The 20,368-nt window shown below is 43.4% G+C and overlaps 1 protein-coding gene across 1 annotated transcript in view; it reads left to right on the plus strand.

Moving 5' to 3' along the window:
• Positions 1-20,368, plus strand: part of LRIG2 (leucine rich repeats and immunoglobulin like domains 2) — a 115,312-nt gene that overhangs the window by 15,636 nt on the left and 79,308 nt on the right. The window contains exons 2-4 of the mRNA XM_018570872.1: positions 9,855-9,989; positions 17,546-17,689; positions 17,810-17,953. Of these exons, the coding sequence (XP_018426374.1) occupies positions 9,855-9,989; positions 17,546-17,689; positions 17,810-17,953 (423 nt within the window). The remainder of the gene's footprint in view (positions 1-9,854; positions 9,990-17,545; positions 17,690-17,809; positions 17,954-20,368) is intronic.

Consider the following 20,368-nt stretch of genomic DNA (forward strand, 5'->3'; position numbering starts at 1 on the left):
AAACTGTGAATGGGTCTACCCAGTTTGTCGAATTGTGTGGGAGTTGTACCGGGAGGATCAGGTAATAGCCCTGGTTGTTTACCTGTGGTGGCAACGTCGGCTGGTGCTGGTGTGGGGCACCAGTCGACTGTATGAGCGGAAGAGTGATAAATCGTACAGACTGACGATTTGAGACCTGCAAAATGTCTGCAGAACAATTCTGTATCTATCTTTCCCCAATTAGTCGTGAACTGGAACTGAGCCAGACCAGCCGCCGCCTTTGCTGAAAATGCGCGGTGATAATCATAGAACGCATGCCCACCGTATTTGTACCCTAAATCGACAACAAGATGTATATAAGCATCTAACTCCTCCCTACGGTTAGGACTTACTGTACATATGACATCTCTATATGTACCGAATGCCAGCATGAACTCGGGTAAGGACAATTTCCTATTCAACCTTGGATCCCTCGTTTTCAAAATTACCGACACCTCCCCGCAAGCATATGATTTATTTTCAGAGACGTCATGTGCCGCGATCAGCAGTGACGCCAAGTTCACGTCTTTGCCCTCCAAAATCTCTTTCTTCAGACTACTTGGGACAAAATGTGCTGCTGTGATGTTGGGAGGAGATATACTGGTACCTGCGCTAATGATCACCGGGGCACTAGGCACTAAGGGAATACTTGAGGTGCTAGGACCGTCTAGCACTGCTGCCGCTGGGACAACCAGCGCTCGCCTCCATTCTGTGAAGTAAGTCCTGCAGAGACGTATTCATAGTATTCATTGAGGTGTGTATCTGCGTCAGAGACGTGACCACTGTACGCAGGGAAACTTGTTCCGCTCTCTCACTAGCTGCTGCCGGAGGGAATAACAATTTAAATAACTCCGCTTTCCTGGCGGTAGCAGGAAAAGGGATTCCTCTCCTCCTGTAGCTCCAATATGAGCCTAGGGATAGTCCATGCCCTGATGGAAGGGGCACTTTCCTGTTCCCTGCTCCTTGTACTTCCATGCTCAGAAGCTCTGGCAGTAGTTTCTGCTAAATACGCCAAATCCACACTCTCGGACACATGGGACATGCTGACACTCCTCACTGTAAAACATGAAGTAAGGTAGATTAGATGTAAGTCCCCGACCCGCATCGTGCCGAGAATGCTGCCAACCTAACTGACTAATACACTAGCCTGCCCTTCCCACTGAGTGTGCCTACTCCGAACCCAGAATTTAGGCGGCGTGACTACGGAAATATCCATATGTTACCAACCCTGCCATGCCTAGACCCTCCTGTGAAGCCGTCGTCACCTAACTCGACCACCAAATAACGTTTACTTAAAATGACATGACCCCCCCCCACTCCATGTCGGTGCATACTTGTATACATGAGAAAGCTATACCTTTACAGACTAATATTGATACACCTCTAGAGTATGCAGAGTAACATGCATGAGCTGTATACTGCTAAAATCTGCCCTCTAGCCAACCAACACTATCTCCCATGAAATGCGTTTCCTGGAGACAAATAATTGATGGCTTGTGAGACATAATGTTGGATAGTACCGCACAGCACTTTGTCTTATTGCCCAAACCTCTAACATTCCAAGATATTATTGATAATTTTTGCTTATCCATTTATATTTAGTTCTGATATACAGAGCATACTACCATATGCTACAATTCACAACCATTGAACATTGCCCACCAGTACACATAGAGATCTGGTACTTGAGAGAAAAAAACAGTAAATAGAAATTTGGCACTTGAGAGAGAGAAAACAAAAACGCAACGCAGAACACCCCCGAAACCATTTTAACATTAACCCCCCACAAACCATTTTTACATTAACCTCCCACGTATACAGTTGTGTGAAAAAGTGTTGGCCCCTTCCTGATTGTTTTGCATGTTTGTCACACTTAAATGTTTCAGGACATCAAACAAATTTAAATATTAGTCAAACATAACACAAGTAAACACAACATGCAGTTTTTAAAGGAAGGTTTTTATTAAGGGAAAACAAAATCCAAACCCCCATGGCCCTGTGTGAAAGAGTGTTTGCCCCCTAAACCTAATAACTGGTTGGGCCACCCTTAGCAGCAAGAACTGCAATCAAGAATTTGCAATAACTTGCAATGAGTCTGTTACAGCGCTGTGCAGGAATTTTGGTCCACTCATCTTTGCAGAATTGTTGTAATTCAGCTACATTGGAAGGTTTTCGAGCATGAACCGCCTTTTTAAGGTCATGCCACAGCATCTCAATAGGATTCAGGTCAGGACTTTGACTAGGCCACTCCAAAGTCTTCATTTTGTTTTTCTTCAGCCATTCAGAGGTGGACTTGCTGGTGTGTTTTTGGATCACTGTCGTGCTGCGGAACCCAAGTTTGCTTCAGCTTGAGGTCACGAACAGATGGCCGCACATTATCCTTTAGGATTTTTTGGTGGACAGCAGAATTCTTCCAGGTCCTGAAGCAGCAAAACAGCCCCAGACCATCACACTACCACCACCATATTTTACTGTTGGTATGATCTTTTTTTGAAATGCGGTGTTACTCTTACGCCAGATGTAATGGGACACACACCTTCCAAAAAGTTCCACTTTTGTCTTGTCCGTTCACAGAATATTTTCCCAAAAGTCTTGGGGATCATCAAGATGTTTTCTGGCATAACGGAGACTAGCTTTTATGTTCTTTTTGCTCGGCAGTGGTTTTCGTCTTGGAACTCCGCCATGCAGGCCATTTTTGCACAGTCTCTTTCTTATGGTGGAGTCATGAACACTGACCTGAACTGAGGCAAGTGTGGCCTGCAGTTCTTTGGATGTTGTTGCAGGGTCTTTTGTGACTTTCTTTCTCATTTGTTCCTGGATTTCTTTGGATCTCGGCATGATGTGTAGCTTTTGAGGATCTTTTGGTCTTTTGGTTATTTAAGTGATTTCTTGATTGCGTACAGGTGTGGCAGTAATCAGGCCTGGGTGTGGCTAGAGAAATTGAACTCAGGTGTGATAAAACCAGAGTTAAGTTATGTTTTCACACGGGGGTGGGTGGCACACACTTTTTCACACAGGGCCATGTGGGATTGGATTTTGTCTTCCCCAATAATACAAATGAAAATCTGCATGTTGCGTTTACTTGTGATATCTTTGACTAATATTTAAATTTGTTTGATGATCTGAAAGTGTGACAAACGTGCAAAACAATGAAAAATCAGGAAGGGGTCCAACACTTTTTCACACAACTTTATATACTCCACTCAGGAGCCAAATAGGGTATTAGAGACATTAACTTCACCCAAACATTCATCTTTACTCTCCAGATCTCGACGTGGTGTATTTAATACTCAATTCTAAATATACTCTAACCTCAAATCCCACATTATTACTCATAGCTTCTGACATCTTGTATCACTCACAGGATATTTATCCAACCAGAAACTGCTAAAGGAGATATAAAAAAAATGAGTCCTTTCATTAGTAATTATACACATTTTCGCTTGATATAGCATTGAATATTGTATTTTCATCTGGCGCATTTTTTTTTTTTCAATTCCTGATATTGAGCCCTTTTTTTCTGAACTTCCTGTGGAAAGTCTGAGAATAACATCACTCTCGCACCTGCAATAGATATAGCTCCCAATTCTCGAGCTTTCCGAAGGATTGCCTCCATGTCTCTATAGTTAGCCACTTGAAACGGCATACTCCTTGGCAAATTCCCATGTACAGGAGTGTGTGCAGGAATTCTATAGGCTCTTTCAATCATAAACATAGGAGACAGATCTTTTCCTATTGTCTCTAATATCCACTTTTCCATACAGGATACTGGATTTAACCCCTCAGTCTGTTAAGGCATTCCTACCATTCTGATGTTGTTGCGCCTTGCTTTATTTTCCAATTCTTCAATCATATGTGAATAACTTAACTTTTTGCAACGCCATTTTAAGATCCGCACACATAGAGGTATTTACATCCTCCAGCTTGTTCATTCTATCTTCTGCCTCCGTCAACCTCTCTTTTTAATCTTTTGCATATCTTGTCTGAGAAAGGATACACCTATTCACATAGCTTGTATTTGCTCTGCCATGGATACCAAAGTCATGCCAGAAAGTGACCCCACTTTCTGCTTCTCTTTGCTGGCCTGTTTAGGTACACGGGGTGGTTGCTTAGTTCCACCACTTGCTGCCTCTTCGACAGTCTCTTTTTTTTGTCCTGGTCTTTTTATTATGAGCTATTACTGCTCATTCAACAGTCTGCCCAGCCACACTTTTCCTTTTTTACCTCCAGGGGGAGGGGAGCCAGAACACCTTCAACCAGCTCCTTCTACAGAATACAGTATTCTGCACCTCCACTCTGCCACTGGAAGACATCCACCACCAGAACACCAACTCCGTCAGCCGACAAGCCAGCGTCCACCCGCCACCACACAGAGCAATGTCACCTCCGCTCCACCACCACTCCTCCACGCGTATCGGTCCACCTCCGCTCCACAGCCTCAGCACACCAGGACCCAGGTATTTACTGGGAAGATTAGGGAGAGGACCACCGATGCATGCTATCGTGCACCCGCTCCCCCTCCAGTTGCACTCCCAACCCTTCGATGCGGTCCGTCCGCGTTTGGAAAAGTATTACGCCAGCGGGGCTATGCAAAGCTTTGGGATGGTCAGGATACCAGCACCTACATCCACGCTGGATCCATTCATGCACACCCGCTATCCACTTTGATCTAGGTAGTACATTAATATACTTAATTTTATGTGTCTTTTTAAGATCTGGATTTCCACAATTTTATAATTTCCTGGTCTGTAAACGTATTCTTCACTCTCCATTTCCATTAAATATGTGTTTTAGGTAAGTGAAAAATCTGATACCTTGGGAGGCAAGTTGCTGGTTTTAGAACCAGAGCCTGGTATTTTAATGTAGCCAAGTTCACGCAGAACTGATCTAGGTATTAATTACTACTATTACATATTCGTGTAAATTACGAACCAGATGCAGACTGTAATAATAAAGAAGAAAAAAAACGATCATCTTTTGTATGCACTAGAATCCTTAACCTGTTAACATTGTACATCAACTGCATAAGTTGGACAAAGCAATAATGTGAAAACCCCTTGATAGTGGATGGGTTTCTTTTGCTGCTACTTTTGCTGTCCCCTATTATCTGACGATTGATAAATGTTTGGCTCATACAGCTTTTACCATATGTTACTGTGGAACCCTTTAGGCATAAAAGGCTCAAAAAAGCTATTGGAACTCAAGATTTCCAGACATCCTTGTGGTTATATGCCATTTCTGAGCTGTGAGACCGCAATAACAAGCACCTTAAGTAGTCAGAGGCTCACTTTATCACATGGGGAGGTTTCTCTAACTTGTTAAAACTGTAATCTGCAATGCTGATTTTTATAAGATTACTTGCTATGGTCAACAAAATAGGCGGTCAGGGGGGCTAGCTAGCAGCCAACCAGGATGGCCACACCCTGATTTGGCTCCGCTACACCCGGATGCAAACTTAGCAATATCGGTGCTCGGATCTGACGCCTGTGCCCACCTGTTTTGCTGCAAGACCTCCTGGACTGGTGGAGGAGCAAAATGGGAAAGAATGGCAACGCAAAAAGCAACCATTCCCGTTGTTCAACCACGCCGGCTCCGGCCTGCACTCCGGCCAAGATGTCGCCATCTTTTCCTGGACTGGACACACAGCCCCCTTCAGAAGAACCGGTGACGGACGCGGACCACTCTTCAAATCAGAGCACTACTCCATTGCTGCTTCGCTCCGCCTGAGGTGACGTGCAAAGACTGAACTCCTGGATCGCTTTAAGCTCCTGTTGCAGAAGGAGCAGCCACAGATAAGCTGGCGGCCCAACTGTCTCATGTCATCAGGGACCTGGGATCGAGACGCCACAATATTAAATACAAAATGGACGATGTGATCTCCATTGTGGATTCCCACGAACAGGACCTAGATTCTGTAAAATCTGACCTGTCCAACATTCTCCTGAAATAAAAGGACCTAGAGAACTGCAACAGACGTGGCAATATTAGTCTGCGGTGAATACTTGAGCACGTGGAGGATCTCAACACCATGGTCACAGCCATGTTCCAGAAGCCCCTCCCGCATTATCCAGTGGAACGGCTCGGGATGAATCGTGTGCTTCGGGTCCTGGGCACCAAGAGGCTGTATGGCCCCACACGCGATGTGATCCTTAAGCCCACCTTCTATAAATCCAATGAAGCGATCATGAAGGCCTAGAGTGTCGTCACCGTAGCCTGACGACACTCTAGGAACACGGTCCCCGGACCCACCGTGATCGCACCTGCGGGATTCGGGGATCTCGGCAATCACAAGAGGACTCCATCAGTTGAAGTTGCTACATCACCATCCTGCTTTCCTCCAAGCCCTTGTGGCAGTTCCCGCTGCTCTCACAGCGTACCGATTTTCCAAATACGTCTTTGTCCGAACATTGTGCATGACTTAACCTCACCCCATCCACCCTATCGTTTCCATGGAATTGACATTGACCTAGGAGCACGGGCCAACGGGTATTGTAGCCTAATGAAATTCCTGTGGTTTTTGTTACCCTGGAATATAATATTGAAGTTCCACCATGCTGGATGTATTGAGCATACTTGGTTACTGCATATCTAAAGTGCCTCTCCTCCCTAGATGTTTTTTTTCCCCCCTGTTATGCACTGTTTCTCTTGTATAACAGTTTAATGTTTTTCTTTGTGCCTTTGCATGTATGTTAAAAAATTTTTCTTATTGCGCTTTCTCATTGTGTGCCCCCTTTGTGAGGAGTGGATCCTGCCCTTTGTCATCGAGACTGTGCTGAGGGCACGCTTGTATGATCCTACCCCCCTCCCCATGGAGGTTGCACTATATCTGACCCAGTTACACCCTGGATCCCCCTCTTCCCCTACTTTGAGCTCCGTTGGATGGAGTGAAACTAGTCTGTGGCCCCACCCCCTCCCCTCGAGATCTGGGCCACTTAATTAGTATGGGATCGCCTACCCGACTGTCCTCTGGAGGGGATCCTGGTGACCCTGGCAATTCTGCACCACTATAGATTAACATTGTAGCTCCCCGCCATCTCTGTGGGGACTGGACATGACTATCATTGGAGACACGGCACGAGCCTGCCTTTTCCCCTTGTTGATCCATCCTTCCCCACAAAGATTGCCCTGTACAGTAGAGGTTTTTTTTCTCGCATAGCTTGTAGAAACCCTATTGGAAAACTTATAAATCATTTTTATCATGGTTGTATTTCCTCCCCTCCCCTTTCACCTCCAGCCCTCCCGTCCTCTCCCACTTTCCTCCCTCTCCACCTTGGCACACCTTATACGGCAAAACCCAAACATCCATGGTGTGTGGGTTGGCAAAATTGACTATAAACTGAACATATTTGCGGATGACTTCCTCCTCACGGTTACCCAGCCTCATATCACCCTTCCAAACTTACTATCCATTTTGGATTCTTTTGCACAAGTCTCCAACCTCTCCATCATTGAGGGGTTGGAGAGGTTGCTACATCGCCATCCATCGCCATAGGAAACAGGGCGGTCTCGGTCTTCCAAATTTTCACAAATATTTTCAAGCTGCTCAGCCCCCATAACAAACCTATACATGTCTGCACAAACACTACTGTGGGTGGAGCTGGAGAGTGTGTACTGTGCCCCGATCTCAATCAAAAGTCATAAATCCTGTAGCACTCCTTACCGGAAATCCCAAAAAAAGTAAATGGGTGCTTGAAATGACAGTGGATGGCGCCGCACACAGAACAGCTTAGAATGTAGATGTCACCAGCACGACAGAAACTCATAAGTTAGTGCAAATCCATTTATTGATAGGTGTCACTCAGAATATCAACATTGATCGTGTAGGTGACATCTACATTCTAAGCCAATCTCAATCAAGGCACTCCCGTGACTTCCACTGACCTAGCTCCCCAGGGCCCACAGCCCAGTGATGAGCCACACACTAGAGTGTGGGATAACACGTAGTATTACAGCCAACTCGTCTCTCCTCATCTTTCTTTGTTGCCCATTCTGGGTAACCCGCTCTTTCCTCCGGGGATGGAGTCTCTTGGGGCGTTCACTAGGTGGACGTTGAACAATATTGTCTACCTCCACAACCTGTTAAGAGGGGCCGGACTCGCAGCTGGGAATCTATTACGAAAAACTTACATGCTCCCCCTGCAGAGTATTTCCGCTTGTTGCGATCACTTTTCCAAACGAATGTTGCCAGGAACCCTTGGTTTGCAGTTCTATATCTTAAACCCCCAAACATTACAAAGACTCCTGGCCGCCAAACAAACCATAGCACAAGCATGGAAGAAGCAGCTGATCCCTTTTGCGGGGGTCAGACGTAGACTTGACTCGTACTTTATTAATGAAAAACTAGCCAGTGTCCTCTTGGACACCCAAAATAAATGTCTGAAGGTCTGAAACCCCTGGATAGCATATGCTCATCCTGACATTCATTCTACCAGCATAACGGCCCTATGATTACATTGCTTCATCTGGGGCGGTCACTCTGCCACCAGACTTTTGCTCCTTCTCTTTACCTTATTCCTCTGTACCCCTTTCTCTAAACCTTTTCTCTGTCTCCCTTGCCTCTCTGATGTGCGCTTTAATGCACAAGTGCCTTTTGACCTGACATTCCAATCGTTTGTCATTTGCACTGTTGTAATTGAAAATGTCGACCACAAGATCTTTGTGCTGTATATCAGATATACTATCTGCTGTATTGTCGTTGTTAAAACTGAATAAAAAACTTTGATTCCAAAAAAAATAGGCAGAACATCTTTACAATACATACCCATTTCCCCCTTTTTTATCTTTCACAACACTAAGTACTGAAAAATACTTGTTGATCTGCTAAAAATCCTAACTTGTTGGGGCTGAAAATGCAGTGTCTTTGCTGCTCTAAAATTCCCATGTGTTTTCATCCCTTCCTGCTGGACTGCAGAACACCTATTTCCAGACCTCACTGTCCTATTCCACTTGTATAAATACCAGCGAACAATGCCACTACCTTCCTTCCAAACAACTTAAGCACACATACGGTGTATAGGAAAAGAGATCTTGGGAGATGTAGTCCCTGTTCACACCTGGGCGTTTTGACGCTCCAAGCTAAGTGCGACAAAACTCTCAACACAAGAAATACCATTCATTTCTATGGCCCCTGTTCACACCTTTAGAGTTTAGTTGCAAGCTGTAAAACGCAGAACGCTGGAAAAATTACATGAGCTTTAGGGCAGATTGCAGCACATTTGGCTGCATTGACTTCAGTGGAAGCGCATTAAAACACGCTACACAAGCGGTTTGCACATTTGTGCGCATGTTTCGTGTGCATTTGCGCACACATTTCCTCATTCACAGCAATGCACTTTGATCTGCTCTACAAAATGCACGTCTTTGCCTAATGCGCGTTTAACGCGCACAGCCGTGCAAACCATGAGGGAAAATTGTGCAGAAAAACATGCGTTTTACATGCGCAAACGCTGACGCCTAGGTGTGAATGGAGACTAAGGAGTGTACTTATTTCACTAGGAAATGGCCTTCTAACAGCTAATCCTGAAAAGATTGTACAAGTTTGGTGAGGTCACAAGAAGTAAAAAAAAAAAAAAGCATTTCTTGATACAGGAAGTTAAAAGGAAAACAAAAATAACGTGAGACGTGATCTGGAAGGAGGACAGGAAGGTTTCCGGGTACATTTGGCCTAGACATACAGTTTAAATCCTTGCAAAGAAATAAAATTCCTTTTGCACTGTTAAATGTCAGCTACGATAATTGTTAGCCATAAATTGTGATGTCATTAAGGTTTATTGTATATTTAGTTTTGTGAAGTTAAAGTTTGATATCATTTTTTGTTTTTTTCTTTTAATCTGCAGAATACATAATAAAATTTCAGAGCTAGATGGAGATTTGCTTCAGCTGTACCTTTCTTTGGAAACCTTAGACCTCAGCTCAAATCTTCTCACAGAAATAAAAAGCTCCTATTTTCCACGTATCCCTATGAAGTATTTGTAAGTGACCCGTTTTATAACAATGTGCATATGTTTGACCCAGAAACCTTTGTTGCAGCATACATAAACATTCATTTGAAATGAAATTATTCTTTTCATGACATGCACTAGGATAAAAAAAAACCGGTTGTATTGCTCTTTAGGTGTAAAATTCCTAAAATTACTCATGGTTTTTTACACCTGCTTATGAGGAAAAGTTAGAACAGGCAATAAATATGGGCATATAAAAGGATCTGTGTATCTAGAACACACAGCAAAACTTAAGTTAATTATACAGTCATGTGACAAAAAGAAATGCTTCCCTTGGAAACTATTGACTTTTTCAACATATGAAGGTAAACATAACTTGATTCAAATAATGTCTACATGAAATAAGGTGGTATGCTCTTTATAATAACATATAAAATTGAATTAGAGTATTTATTTCCATGATCTAACGGAACAAAAAGTGGATTTTTCATATGCAAAAAGTAAGTACACACCTACATTTACCACAACTTCAAATCCATACAGTTAGAATCGGGTGTTCCAGATTAGGTGCCAACGATTAGAACCTCCTTATGGAGTATGCAAGGAAAATGAAACGAGGAACATGTCTTTAGCTGGCCATACACCTATAGATTTTCTTCAGATTTTCTATGGTCAAATGGAAAAAGTGCAACAGATTCCTCCATCTTCGCTAAACTGTGGATGGAGTAATCTCCCGCTGGGCCAAGCTTCAGTATATTGCTAGTCAGCCCCGTTGGCTGTCAAAATACCTGAACAATCTGATTGGATGCAGGCATTGTTCAGGTGTTTTGAGAGCCAGCGGGGCCGACTACCGTGTTTCCCCGAAAATAAGACACTGTCTTATATTTTTTTGGCTCAAAAAAAACACACTAGGTCTTATTTTCGGGGTAGGTCTTATTTTTCTTTTTTCAATGTACAACAATCCACACTTATTCATGTAGAAAAGTCTACATGTATTCATGTACAAAAATATGGTGATCAGGGCAATCAGGGGTGCCGTACCTTTCCAAGAGCAATTTGCTAACCAATCGCTGGCCAGAATGAGCGAAGCGCGCTTTCACTATTGATTCCTCACAGGCGAAGTGCATTTGGTATCACTATAGAGGAAGCATCGGCTTATGCAGCTCTGCTCCCTCCGGTGCCGCCTTGCTTCCTCTAGCGCTGGCTTCGTTGGCACCACTGATTCTCTCCCGCGGCTCTTCAAGTTCCCTCTTATGCCACCACCGGCCCTGGGAATGGTCATAACTAGGTCTTATTTTCAGGGTAGGTCTTATATTTCAGCAATTCCTAAAAATAGTACTAGGTCTTATTTTCGGGGTAGGTCTTATTTTCAGGGAAACAGGGTAGCAAGATACTGAAGCTTGTGCTAGTGGGAGATTCCTCCATCCACACAGTTTAGTGTAGATGGAGGAATCTGTTGTACTTTTTCCATCTGACCATATCAAATCTATAGGTGTATGGCCAGCTTTATAGTATCCCTAAACATCTAGGGTCTGGTGTTCTTGTTTCTATTGACATGCGTGGTGTCATCATGCCAAGATAAATAGAGCTCTCTAAGGCCCTCAGGTAAAAAAAAAAGCTGTGGATGCCTGAGTCTAGCAAGGCATTTAAAAGGATCGCCAAATTATTTTAAATTAGTCATTCCTCTGTAGGGAAATGAATAGTTTACAAATCTTGTAGATTTCAAACAACTGCTAATTTGCGCAGGACTGCTTTGCCCAGCAACTTCAACTCAAGAGCTGAAATTTGATAAGTCATCTTGGGGTGTTCGGGTGATTCTTGTAACAGTTGGTGTCAAAGTGCATGCATCTATAATCGGAAAGAGATTGCACCAATTCAGTGAGAAAAAGCACAGTAGAGTAAGATTGCATTGAATATACAGTATAGTCAAAGATCAGGACTTCTGGATCAATGTCCTGAAGACTGATCAATTAAAGATAGAGTTGTTTGGTAACAGTAGATATGTTTGTCTCAGCATTTTAGGAAAATAACCTGATGTTTTTGCCTGATGGTGGAAATTATATGGTGTATGGCTGCTTTACTTCAGGGCCTGGGCTGTTCACTGAGACACCTATACATTCTCTATCATAGAATACATAATCAGTATACTTGATGGAAATGTGAGGCCATCTGTCAAAAAATTTTGTTTAACTGCAAATGAGTCTTTCAACACGAATGATAATTTGAAGCACTCTAGCAAATTCACCAAGGAATTACTTAAAAAAAGGAGTGTTATGGACTTCCTTTAGTCAAGGCCCTAATTTGATTCCCATTGAGAATTTTTAGTAGAGGGATTTTAAAACGAATGGTTCATAAAAGGGAACCTACAAACATCTTGCAGCCAAAAGAAGTTTGCATGGAGAAGTAGTCAAACATTTTACTTTTACTAAGTTGATTTCAAAGACTGGTGGACAGTTATACAAGATGCCTACAAAAAGTAGTTTCTGCTACGGGGGAAATACCATGCCATGTGGATTTACTTTTTCTTCTAAATTCTTTATTTTATATTTTGAAACCTAGAATATAAAACATAAGAAACATTTACAGAAACATCTTTACACAAATAAATTAAGACATAAATCGGCCTCATGTCCATCCCGCTAAAAATATAGACGATAAAGCTACATAAAACAGGACAAAGGCACAAAGAAAAATGAATAATAAAAATAAATTAGGGATGCACCGTTATATCGGCAGCCGTAACATATCGTCTGAAAATGTCACTTTTGGCTAAATGGCGAAAAGTGCCATTTTCCTGCCGATACGTCGGCGCATTCATGGTTTCTTTCCTCCCCGCTGGGCGCTGCTCTGTGTCCCAGCGGGGAGGAGAGAAAGTGACAGCCGGCAGAGCGCTGTGAGCGGCCAGTGTCTCTCCTCCCGCACCGCTAGGCCGTCTACCACAGTCCAGCAGAGCGGTGTGGGGGCGGAGACAGAGCTGTCACAGGAGGCTGAGCTCTCCTCACTGCACCACTCGCTCAGCCTCCTTTGACAGTGTGTCAGAGAGGAGAGCAAACGCTCAGCGATCAGTGATCACTGAGTGTAGATAATTGAGGATATGGTATGTGGACTATATCATCAATTATGAATGAAGGGGAGTGATCTATATCACCTCCTGTTCAATCATAGTTGTAGTTTATAGTAAACATACTATATTCTCAAGTTATCAATGAACAGGAACACTCATAGAGGATTCCTGTTCATTGATAACAGGGGATACAGAAAAAGATTGAGGACTTTGTGTCCCCAATCTCTTTTTCTATTTTAAAAGGGAAATATCAGGGGTCTGTTTTAGACCCCTAATATTTCCCCGAAGCCCCTAAAAGTAAAGTAAAAAATAGAAATATTTAATAAAAAAATGAATTCATAAATAGAAATAAATATAAAAAAATGTAAAAGTTTATAAAAAATAAATACAAATAAAATATTAGAAAAATTAACATTTTCGGTTTCGGCCTGACAATTTTTTTTATTTCGGTGCACCTCTATAAAAAATAAATACATTTATAAGTATCTCTTTCCTCCATTAGTCACTATCCCGAGTCTCGTTTTTATTGCAAGATATTCTGCTGAATTTATACACTACCTCCAATACAGCCAAGTTTTCTGGTAATATCGGAGGTGTTTTTAATAGAGCTTGTAAGGTCTTCCGTAAGGTAAATTTAATGAATGCGATCTAACCACTGATATATATTAGGTGGTTCAGGTCTCTTCCACAAGGCTGGGATACAGGCGCGAGCAGCATTAACAAAGTGCTTACAACTGAGCGTTTATAAACTTTAATTGAAATACAATTGTGTTGGAGTAAAAAAAAGGCCGGGTCTCTTGGATTTGAAAACTCTGAGAATCTTTTACCACAGGATTTGCTTTTTCCGCAGTACACCATTACATCTATTAATATTTTTGTTCAATCAATTATTATAAAGGCAAATGTTTCTTGTGTTTTTATTCAAGTAGATGACCTTTATCTGTAGGCATTGTTTAACCGCCTCCCAGCCGGCCTTTGTATATAAAAAAAAAAAACAGCCAGCCGGGAGCTCCCTGGATCTGAGCGGGCGTTTTTAAACGTCCCGTCAGTCACGCCCACTCGCACTCTCGCCGGAAAGTGCCAAAATGTAAAAACAGGCAGCGATGCCTGTTTGCATACAAGTGATGGCCGGCGGATCGCTTGTATAACGTGCTGGTATGTGGGGCCCCCCCCTCCGAGGCCTCCCGCTGGTCCCGTGCTCTGCTGTGCCCGGTGCGAGCCCGGGACCAGGATGGTGGCCTGTGACGGGATCAGAGGGAGATCGGTACACGAACTCCCTCCGGTGTCAGAATGCGGAAGTGATGTATATTACATCACTTCCACATTCTTGTGTCACTCTCCAGCTTCAGAAGCTGATGAAGCAGATCTCTGTTTCCTCAGCTTCTTTGGGGGACCCTGATGTCTCCATAAAGAGGACTTGTCACGTCCTCTTTGCTATCACATAGCGGGGTTTCTTAGGTTTCTTAGTGGAAAAAAAAATTAATGTTGCAAAAAAACAAAGTAAAGTCACACATGAAGAAGGTGGTAGTTTTTTTTCTGATTTGGCGGGTACGCGGAATTTTAAAGCTTGACATGTTTATTGCCTATTTACCTGACGTGACCCCGTATTTTATATTTTACCAAAAAATTGGGTAGTAATAATTGTATTATAACATAATGTAAAAAAACTAAACACTTTTTTAAAAATACCTTTCAGTAATTTTTCCTTAATATAGTAAAAAATAAACCCCCCCAGTAGTGATTAAATACCACCAAAAGAAAGCTTTATCTGTCCCCAAAAAATGGTACAGCATTGCATGACAGAAATGTCAGTATTCACCGCAGCGTTGAATACTGAAAAATGGCCTGGCCAAGAAGGGTGTGTAAACACCTGGTCTTCAAGTGGTTAAATAAAGTTCTAATGTATCCTGTTCAAATATGTTAAAGTCCTTTCCATAGGGTGTAACTAAATGTTCACAGGACTGTATGCACATTCTTTTCATGTGTAGCTTAAAGATTTAAAATATGCATGGTCTGCTTTTTCAGTGGCCCTACCGTTCCCCTATATCAGGGGTCAGCAACCTGCGGCTCCGGAGCCGCATGTGGCTCTTTCATCCCTCTGCTGCGGCTCCCTGTCCAGGGTCAGAACTAGCCCTGGGGCTGCAGGGCCTGAGGTTGTGGGGGCCCAGTGAGGTCCAGTCCTCCGGTGGAATATGCGGCAGTGCAGGGTCCCGGGGCCCCGCACTGCCGATGGACTTCTCGGTAAGGGGGCGGGTCTTGTGACTCACCTCCTCTCCCAGCCGCGTCCCTAGTAACAGGCGGCGGGAGAGGAGAAGTGTGTGTCACATGCCCCGCCCCCTGCAGTGCACACCTGCTGGCTGGGATGCTGGCTGTGGCTTTTGCCAGGTGAGTCCGAATGAGGAGCGGGGGGGGGGAGTACGTTACTAAGCCCAGAGTCCAGTGCGTTACTAAGCCCACATATACCTATATACATAGCATAAAGGTAAAAAACGATAAATGCAGTGTTATCTTCCTTTTAGATGTCAATAGGGTTTTGTGGCTCCCTGAGTTTTCTTTTCTGTGGGAAATGGGTCCAAATGGATGGCTCTGAGTGTTTAAGGTTGCTGACCCCTGCCCTATATGAAAAGCAGCATAAACCCTGAATAGAAGAAAAAAAAAACAGCTATATGGGAGAAGTTAGATAGTGTACTTACCTTTCCCCTGGCTTTCGCCTACATCATCTTGGCAAGGGTGGTGTCGTCCTACTTTCGACGAGATCTGAGGGATGTAGAGGAATCCATATCTTGCTGAAAAGACATTCCCAGCACTGTGCTGCAGGTGCCTTCTTGTGAGTTTTGCAGCACTCTCCATTCCCCAGAATCTCATTGGCAAGAGGATATAATTTCCTGCATCAGAGAAGCCTGAGGAAAGGCGAGTATAATACTTTTTTAATTTGCACGGAGATTTAAAAAAAAAATATATATTTTGTTGCTTTTTAGGAAAGGTCCACTTTTCAAAGCAGACCTTGCATGGAGTGTCTAATGTGCTGTGGCATATTGGTAACAGGACCTCTCTTTTTAATTGTTTTATGTGAATACTGGGGATTTAATGGTTTATTATTACTAAACGGTGTATCTAAATTCTTTCCTTCACATGACCACTGTGAATTATGCTGCATTCTTTTGTGTTATGCCTAGCTGGTCTGTGCATTCCCTACATAGTATTATACTCTTTCCCTACATAGTATTATACTCATTTTGATCAAATCAGACAAAATAGGTACTTGTTGATGCCATACTGTGTTGCTGAACCACAGCTAAATGCTTGTAAAGTTCATGAATCTTTTCATTAATCTTAGTAGTTGAGAAGAAACAACACATGTTCCTAATCTTCAATATCACCAGACTCCATCTCTAACGAAGATCAACAAGATACTAGTTTTACTGCAGAAGTTAGAAAGGAGTAACACCCTACAAAAGTATTGGTCTGATTTTCATTTCATTCCCAATTTCCATCCATATTAAAGTTTGGTAATTTTATTAAAAATATGGGACTGATTCAATTTTTCAAAAAGCACCCTTTGAAGACAGTTGGTAATCTGCTGCTCTGTGCTTAGTCTCTTCCTCTAAAACAGCCTTTCTCAATCAGGGTGTGATTCCTGGCCTCAGGGGTGCCTCAAAATTTTGTGGCAGTAGGACTGTGATGCGAAGAGGGGTATGCTTATGTGAAAGGGGGCTGGGGGGGTCTGATATGAAAGTAGCCTTCTCATGTGAAGCGGGGGGGGTTACTGATGGGAAAGGTGACTGATGCTAAGGGGGAAACCCTTTTTTTTTGGGTGTTTATGACGTTTGACTTGGCATGAGAATTTGCATACTTTAAAAGGGAGACCGACAAAAGGTTTTTGCAGGCTTGAGCAATATTTGAGACAATGAGCCTTAAAAGACCACTGCAAGGAAAGGTTTTGCATTTTTATAAGTGTAAGTAATACTGTATAATGACCGTATTTAGATTATTTTTTACATGCACGTATTATTTTTTCGCCACATTTACGTGCAGGCCAAGCTGCAGACCAACAGTCATAGATTGAAACAGACTAGAACATGGACAACTGTTCCATGGTCTAAGTCTGAATTTTAACAATGTAATATAAAGATTTTTTTCCCCTAATCTGAAACTGCTCAATTCCACCGGCTCTCTCACTGTCGCCTTTCCTGGACAATTTGGTCTACACCTAAATGTTAAGAAAATATGTCAAATAAAAAAGGAATACTAAACATTATCATAACATCCATTACACACTACATCCAGTTATCAGAATACAATACTTATGAATAGTGGGCCTTTTATGTGGGCCGTTTATGTTCTTATGCTCTAGTTGCTTTTTATGGGTATGACATTTGATGTCTGCAGCAGAAGGATGCTCTGAGAGTTAACCTATGCTAAATCTGCATTACAGTCTGTTGTAAAAGAGTCTAATTCAAGCTTTATTTGGCCATCTTTTTTTTTTTTTCTCTACTTACATGTTTAATTCATCTTCATACAGGAATCTAAGTAACAATAGAATTACTACTTTGGAAGCTGGATGCTTTGACAACTTGTCTGGCTCTTTAGTAGTTTTAAAACTTAACAGGAACAAGATCAGCATGATTCAACCAAAAAGTCTGAAGCTCCCTCATTTGCAGTTCCTGTAAGTATATTACTCTCCACCTTATGTTTGGATTGTCTAAAGAATGTGGATCAATAGCAATGAAAGCCAGATGATTGCAACTCATTAGGTTATGTAAATTAACATACTTAATTCTTGCAGTGAATTGAGACGAAACCGAATTCAAATTGTGGAGAGCTTGACTTTTCAAGGGCTGGATTCGCTGAAATCTTTAAAACTACAACGGAATGGTATCAGCAAACTAATGGATGGGGCGTTTTTTGGACTAGATAACATGGAGCAGTTGTAAGTATTCTATGATTGCATTTCAGAAGAGCGTAGTGTCTGCACAGGAACTGATAGTGTGTAAAATGAATAATAGTGCACATTAAACAAGTTCTGTATGATTTGCTTTCCTACATGAGAGAACTATCTCTTTTATTCCTCAAACATTACAAACTGTTCTGTAAACTATTGTTATAAATGCATAATGCATCCAGGCAGTTGATACGCTTTAAAGATTACATCTAAACTTTTTTTGATCATTATTTATCGCTTTCAGTTACAAAGTTTCTCTTTTCTAAGGTGATGGGAGTTTCCTGTGGGGCTTTAAATGCTGGGCTATATCCCTGGCACTCCTAAAAGCTGAGAAAGCCACTTGGATGAGTGGCAAAACCTCTGCATCATTACAGAGTTAAATGTGACTAACTACTATTAGTTTCCAATTTTATTTGGTTCTTTTAAATGGTACCTCATTGAACTGACTTGATCCTGCCATCTGTGCTCATTTCGGACTGTGAGGTTCTCATTTAGCCTTTTCACGGTATAGCTAGTAGTATTATGTCCCATTCAACTTGTTGTGCGTATCCCAGCAGCTTCTTCAGTTTTTTTTTTTTTTACAAATTCTTTATTTAATGTCGTTTTCAAATTTTCCCAAGGGTATCACAGAAGGGGGAAAATGGAACGTAAAAAATACGAAAAAACTCAGGGTACAACAAGGGCCTGTCAGGGGCACCAAGAGTGGGGTGAAGGACACATTGCAGATTAAATGAAGGCACAAATATCCAATCTAGACCTTTACGGTGGCTTTGGGAAACATAGGTGGGGACCCTGGATATAGCATCATGGAGATTAGCTAATAGAGGAGAGTAAAGGAGAGAAGGCAGATCTGCTCAGTAAGGAAGGGGAGAGCGGAGAAGAGATGTAAGGTGTATTCTGTCCAGGAGATCTACCCACTGTGTCCTTGGCGCAGGGCCGTATACGCCGGAGAGTTGAGAAACTCAATCCAGTAGAACCAAGTGTTTCGGAATTTGGCTGAGGTGTTGTTGAGTGAGCTTGTGAGGTCTTCCATGAGGTAGATGTCGTGTACCCTATCCAGCCATTGGTGAATGGTGGGGAGTTCAGGTCTCTTCCAAAGAGTCGGGATGCAGGCTCGCATTGACAAGGTGCCGCACACAACGTCTAGGTCAGGGCCAAGCCAGTTTGGTACCTCCACCGGGGGCATCTCCAAGAAGGTCTTCCAGTTGGGTCAGGTGGCGCAGAAGAAAGGTCCGGCCGTTTCGGCGCACATTCAGGCTGAAGGGATACCCCCAAGTGTAGAGGCCCCCGGCCCGGCGGATCTCAGCGAGGAGAGGTTGTAGGGTCCGTCGCATCTGAAGTGTGCGGCGTGAGAGGTCCGGAAGGCTAGAGATGTCCACTCAGTCAAAGGGGATGGGGCCTTTCTGCCACGCGATGGACTCGGTGTATCTCTAGAGGGGAGTCCGGGGCCTTATCCAAGATGGAATTGAGAATGGCAGTCACCGTAGGGCGAAGGCCCACCGCATCTGTAGCCTCCGGGAGCCCCCGGAGTTTTACATTGTTCCGCCGGGACCTATTCTCCAGGTCATCGTGCGCGAGGAACAAGATGGATAGATGGCGGTCGTATGCCGCTGTCTCCGATTCCAGGCGGTCAAGTCTGTGGGACAGGTGGGTATGGCCTGTAGACAAGGTAGAAACCTCCGTCTCCAGTTGGGAGACTGTTTTGTTTATGCTAGCAATGTCTTTCCTCAGCGCGGTCTCCATTTTGGTGACCAGGGCGGCCATGTCCTGTTGCGTGGGCAAAGAGAGGAGAATGGAGGAGATCTCACCAGCGGACAGGGAAGTCATCGCCTCTGAAGGTTGCTGCGGAGTCAGAGTGAGGGGGAAGATCGGGTCCTCTATTGGGCTAGGACCGGGAGGAGAGGTAGTTGCCCGCGGTGAGGTGGGGCCACCAGAGTTCAGGGTGGACAAGGCCGGGGTGCCACGAGGTCGAGGGGGAGAAGTAGGCCTCGGGGTCTTAACCTGTGTTTCAGAAGCCATGGCCGTCTTGGAGGTGCTGCGGGTCGTTGGCGCGGGTGATGAGAGGTAGCACTGTAAGGAGGTCTGTGAGCGGTGGCTATTGTCACAACGAGATTTGCCCTTTCAACGACATCATAAGATGTCTCGATCAACTGAAAAGTCTCTGGTGATAGCAGAGCTCAAGCAATGTGCTTCCTTACGCCGCCATAGCCAAGCCACGCCCCAGCTTCTTCAGTTTTAATGATCAGCACTTTAGATTTGAAAAAGCAGCTTGGCTAAGCAGTGCAACATGTTAACCAACTCCAGTGGAATGTGATTTACTACTAGCTAATACTACATACACATTCATATTCCCTCTCTGTCTCCCCCCCCCCCCCCCCTCTTCAACACAAAAAAAACTTTCAC

This window comes from Nanorana parkeri, unplaced genomic scaffold, assembly GCF_000935625.1.
Source record: "Nanorana parkeri isolate BGI_ZX_2015 unplaced genomic scaffold, ASM93562v1 scaffold1618, whole genome shotgun sequence".
In the NCBI taxonomy this organism is placed as follows: Eukaryota; Metazoa; Chordata; class Amphibia; order Anura; family Dicroglossidae; genus Nanorana; species Nanorana parkeri.